The 5,682-nt window shown below is 43.6% G+C and overlaps 1 protein-coding gene across 1 annotated transcript; it reads right to left on the bottom strand.

Annotated features, from left to right (window-relative positions):
* Positions 1–4,463: 4,463 nt before the first annotated feature.
* LOC107122799 (olfactory receptor 14C36-like) lies at positions 4,464–5,429 on the bottom strand. The gene has a single exon (XM_015425941.1). It carries the CDS (start codon positions 5,427–5,429, stop codon positions 4,464–4,466), a length of 966 nt encoding a protein of 321 aa, XP_015281427.1.
* Positions 5,430–5,682: the final 253 nt, after the last annotated feature.

Here is a 5,682-nt window from a genome sequence, read left to right as displayed (position 1 = left end):
TTATGTGGTCAGAGCACAACACAGATTATTAGCCCAAAGAATTTATTTAACTATTTACACAGTTATGGAGCACACACACACACTAGGAGTGAGCACACACTATGAACCAACAGGACATAAATCAACATGGGTTAAACGCAATCCTATTTCCCCTACACAGAATATTCTCTACCTGGAGGTTATGGGCTCACCTGTACTTCAGCTTCTCTCTCTTGTGCAAGAGAGCAGGGAAACTTCCATTCATTCTCCAGTGCAGCCGACTGAATTTCTGCTGCTCCTGGGGATGAAGAGTGTCTTGGGACAGTCCCTGTTTTCCTGCACTTTTTGGGCTTGGGGCAGCTGGGAACTGTAGGCCAGCAGATGAGGAAGCCCCATTCAATGCAGTGAGTGATACCCCTGCAGGCCCCTCTCTGGAACTACAGCTCAATTAAACTTTATGGGGGAACATTTAAAACAAATAACCACAGCCATTTTACAAACACAGGTAACTGCCATTTCGTGACACTTACCACAGGTACTGAGGGGAAAGTTATTTCCAAACAGGAAAATCATCTTTGTCAAGAGAGAAAGCCATTTGCCAGTAATTCTGACAGGGCACAGTGGCTGAAGGGGGAGTGGGCGGGGAAGAGGAGCAGACCCAGCAGACCCAGCAGACCCAGCACCCGGCCAATGGCACGTGAGTACTCTTGAGTGGCAGCTGATGGGCCAATGGCTGAGGGCAAGCATGGAATCTTGCCACCCCAAAACAGGATTATGATATAGGAGAGATATGCAATGTTTAAAATGATGGGTTGGATCCAACACATTTTCAAACTGGTGTAAAATGAAAGAAGGGTCCAATTTGAACACCAACAGAGACTGTGCTTGGGATGATGAGATCTGCATGGATAAAAGCCATGAGGGATTTAGGAGGAAAACCAAGTGACACTGAGCACAAAAACTGTTTGGATCCAACCCAATGAGAAGAAATGATACATACGAAAATAAAAATGTGAAACTAGTGACTGGATAATGGATGATCCGTGGATCTGAATGGTGTATAGATCAGAAGTACTTGCTACACTTCTGTTAAAATGTACGGATGCTATGAGAATTCTCAACCTTGCTGAAGTGATTTGATAAGACTCATTTAGATTTTGCTTCTCTTCTATTACGAGAATTTATGAGATTTTCACATTTTGATGAAATTTTCCTCATACCAAATATACAGATTTGTCAATGTTAATAGTGTCATTAAATAGTATCATGGTAATTATATGTTTATTATATACAAAATGATGTTCATAGTATATAAAAGTACCACATAAATTGGGTGGTAACATGTCATTGATTGATTAATAATTTCACTACATACATAAAATCTACAGAAACAATATATATATATATATACATTTATCTATCCCATTCCCTTCCAATCTTTAACTTTTCCTGGATCATGTCGTTTTCTTTTGCATGGTTTTGATCCAACCATTTTTTCTGCTGGTAAAAAGGGGAGGAGGGCATCCCCTTTGCCCACCAAAAAGGCTTCACCTGGAGATCATGGGACCCGCGCAGGCAAAAGCTATGTGGGATCTGGAGCTGTAGTAAAGGAAGACCTTTAGGTGAGAATGAACAAAAAACCTGTCTGACTCCAATCCTGAATACACATTTTCAGCACTGTAGCATAGTTTTTTCTTGATACAAGCTTGATTGCTAAGCTTACAACTGTATAAAGAACTTACTCCTTTTTTATAGATGTTTGAGGTTCCAGGTGTATTTTCTTCTACAGTCACTGCACAGAAGTGTTTACTTCTCCAGCCAATGGAACCATTATGGATATCTTATGGATATATTGCTTCCCCAGCAAATCAAATCAAAACTGGTGTGAGGAAAGAATGAGATAATCCACTGAATATAGAGAGAAAGAAATAAGGGAACCTTTCTTATGCAAATGATGTGGGTGTCTACTCTTATTTTTTGAGTTAAAAATATGCCTCACTAACAGTCAGTAAGCCGTTGTCCCCATGGGTCATAATTTAATTCATACATGCATGGTTTGTGTTCCTGGAGTCTTACTCCCATGCATCCAGCACACTTGGGAAGTGTAAGCACATAGAGAACAGTTGACGTTGTTAGTTTGCACATTAGAGACTTTCAGTAGCTCCACTGTGCTTCTGATATTTGGTGGATGTAAACAATAGGGAATTTTAGAATCTGGAATTAATGTTATTATGGGGGCCCTCCATTAGATGGGAATGCATACTTTATGACTGAACCCACCACCTGTATTTCAAGAATTCAAAAATGGGGTCAGCTCTGGACAGCTTTCTACAGCCCCATCCCATGTGGCCTCTCCCCCCATGAAGCCCCCATGATCTGTAGCCTTTTTAAGTAGTACAAGGGAACTACTCTGCCCTTTTTCACCTGAAGAAAAGTATTGGGGCTACCTCCTCTCTGGAAACAGGTGCAATTCTTTTGTTGCAACAAATGACAGACAACTCTATGTTTTTCATGGGGGCTGGGCAGCAGCAGTGGCAGGAAAACCCTCCTCTGGTGGGCCTATAGGGGGGCTGAAATGGGCCCGGGGAGGGGGATGGCCCACCATTGGTGGATAAAGCATGCTGCACCACCTGGCCTCCCCACCGGGATGTGGGGGATCATTTGCCCACTCATCTCTCCCTATGTTTTTTGCTTGAAAGGAAGTACGTTTTTAATTGCAGGTGGCCCCACTGAGGGAGGTTACATTACTGGAAGTGCAGGTTATGTTATTGTTCACAATGGTTTCTGCTTTATTCTTTGTCACAACTTAAGATGGTTCACCATGGGTCCGGATCCATTTTAGGAAACCAGCCTGTGTGCCCATTTCCCTGCATTTGGGGATCCCTGGGATCTTGGGGTGAGTGCTTTTAGGGGCATGCCCAGCTTGGGGGCTACCAATGGGGTATGCTGAGTTCAGGGGCTGCAAATAGGTTATCCTCATGCTCAGGTGGCAGGGGAGACCACTTAGTGGCAATCATCCTTGTGGAATCTGACAACCTGCTATCACATGGTTCTCACCACCCCAGCAGGTAGGCTGGGTGAGGATGGGGTTCCTCAACTAGCAAGCGGGTCAATCGGTGTCAGGATCTAGTGAACCCATGCTGTCCCAAGGCTGCCCCAATAAAAATTGTAGCCAATTTATCCCACATTCTATTCCAAAAATGTTGTGTGTGGTGTTTCTTTAGCGGGTAGTTGTAAAGTCCTCACCTTTGCTGCCCTCTCCCCTTCTTTAGGTGCTGGGGCTGCAAACACCTGAACATTCTGTGCATGAGCAAATAAAACCAGCCGAGCTCCAAAAGATATTTTTTTTTCTTGGAACTGCAAGAATCCTGTGAAGGTAACACTGCAGTTCCCAAGAACTTGGCTAGATTGTGAATTGCAGAACACTATCTACCACTCAAATATATAGGAATATAGGAACACAAGAAAAGCCATGTTGGATCATACCAATGGCCCATCCAGTCTAGCACCCTGTGTTACAGACTGGCCAAAACCCAGGTGTGACCCTTCTTCTTCCTCTTCCTCCTTCATCATTATCACCATCATCCCATTATGCCAGTTGTCACTGGAGACCTTGGAGTAGTTCCAGAAGTCTCAAGAAACACCTGAGCATTCTGGGCATTGAGCAAATAACACTGGTTCAGCTCCAGAATACAAGTGTTGCTTGAAACAGCAAGACCCTTGCACAGAAAGCAGAATCGGTTGGTAGCCCCACTTTCCCTCCCACTGTAGGGATGTTAGCCTTTGGGTGGGATCTGGAGATCCCCTGGAATTACAGCTGATCTCTAGACTACAGAGATCGGTTCCCCTGGAGAAAATGGATGCTCTGGATGGTGGACCCTATGGCATTGTATCCTACAGAGGTCCTTATCTTCCCTGGGCTCCATCCAAAAATCTCCAGAAGTTTCCCAACCTGGGTCTGGCAACCCTACCCCCACCCCCCACCAGTGGCCGGGGGGGGGGGACTGGCAATGGTATCCTACTGCCTTTTGTCCTCCGCAAAATTCAGTGAGAGAATTTCCTGGAACTGGCAAGGTTCTCAGCACAAAGAACCAAGCCTTCCCTGGTTAAAATGTGGGAGTGGTGATTTCGTGGCCATGGAAACTTCAGGCTCTAAGTATCATGGTGTGGATGATCCAGTTTCTGGGGCCTTTACATGTTATTAACACCATTAATTCTTATGAAACAGAGAAACAAATCAGCAATGAGCGTGTATGCAACAATCTTTTTGTTGCACTTGAATTTCATGGCGTCTACATAAATTCATGTGTTAAAACTTTTCTACTGTTAGTTTAAAGAGTTTGTTTATTATTAGTGTAAGGTTCCAAACTTACAAACGATAGATCTCACAGTATCCTTGGATGACTCTATGTAGACACTAAAATACATGTAGAAAGCTGGAGTTAAAGGCAGAATTCTAGGTGGTTCTGTTAGATAGGAAGCTGTCAGTGCTTCGGATCCATTTCTTCCAAGCCCACCCAGGAAATGCAAGGCATATTTGTCATGGCTCTGCCGAGAGCCAGCTGGATGTCTTTGTTTCTCAAGCTATAGATGATGGGATTCATGACTGGGGGCAAAGCTGTATACAGAACAGCAGCCAACAAATCCACAGTTGGAGATGACAAGGCTTTGGGCCTCATGTATGAAAATGAAGCAGTGAAGAAAAACAAACAAAAGACTGTCAAGTGGGGAGTGCAGGTAGAGAAAGCTTTTTGCCTGCTCTGAGCTGACTGAATCTTGAACACAGCAGAGAAGATGTAAACATAGGAAACAAATATGAATGTAAAGCAAAATGAGCCGAAGCTAAGTGTACCGGCAAGAACGAAGCTCTGAGCAGTTGCTGTATCAGTGCAAGATATCTTTAATAACTGAGGGATATCACAGAAATATTGTTCAATAATGTTGGATTGACAGAAATGTAATGAAAATGTGTTCACAGTATCTACCACTGCAATGGTGACAGAGGTGACCCATGAAGCAGCTGCCATTTGAAGGCAAACATTCCAGTTCATGATCAGCTGGTATCGTAGAGGATGGCAGATGGCTGCATAGCGGTCATACGCCATGGCAGTGAGAAAGAACAGCTCAGCACTCGTAAACATAATCACCAAGAAAACCTGAGCAATGCATCCAGAGAATGAAATCTGCTTGCTGCTCATCAAAGAATTGACCGTGGATTTGGGAACTGTAGTTGAAATGTAGCAGGCATCAACAATGGAAAGGTTGACCAAGAAGAAATACATGGGGCTGTGGAGGTGGTGATTCGGGGCGACAGCTGCAATCAGGAGAAAGTTTCCTGCCAAGGCCACTAAATAAATGGCAAGAAAGACCACAGAATGTAGAACCTGTAGTTCTCGAAGATCGGCAAATCCCAGAAGGACAAATTCTGTCACAGTTGTTTGGTTCGCCATTTGATTACTTGAAGTCTGTGAAGAGGAAAGAAAACATGCTGTCAAAATGATGATCTCAACAGAGATAGGGTTTGAGGATGTGTATCTAAGCCTTTTTCAGAAACAAAGGAAAATAACTGGTCTCCCGTTTCAACATTTATTTATTTTTTTGCTTTCAAGTCACAGCTGATGTATTGCAACCCTATGGGGTTTTCAAAGAAGGAGAAAACCTGAGTGACACATCCAGAGAATGAAATCTGCTTGCTGCCCATCA

This window comes from Gekko japonicus, unplaced genomic scaffold, assembly GCF_001447785.1.
Source record: "Gekko japonicus isolate JY-2015 unplaced genomic scaffold, Gekko_japonicus_V1.1 scaffold3414, whole genome shotgun sequence".
In the NCBI taxonomy this organism is placed as follows: Eukaryota; Metazoa; Chordata; class Lepidosauria; order Squamata; family Gekkonidae; genus Gekko; species Gekko japonicus.
Note: the sequence above shows the minus strand (reverse complement) of the source record. Positions and strands in the feature narration are given on the sequence as shown.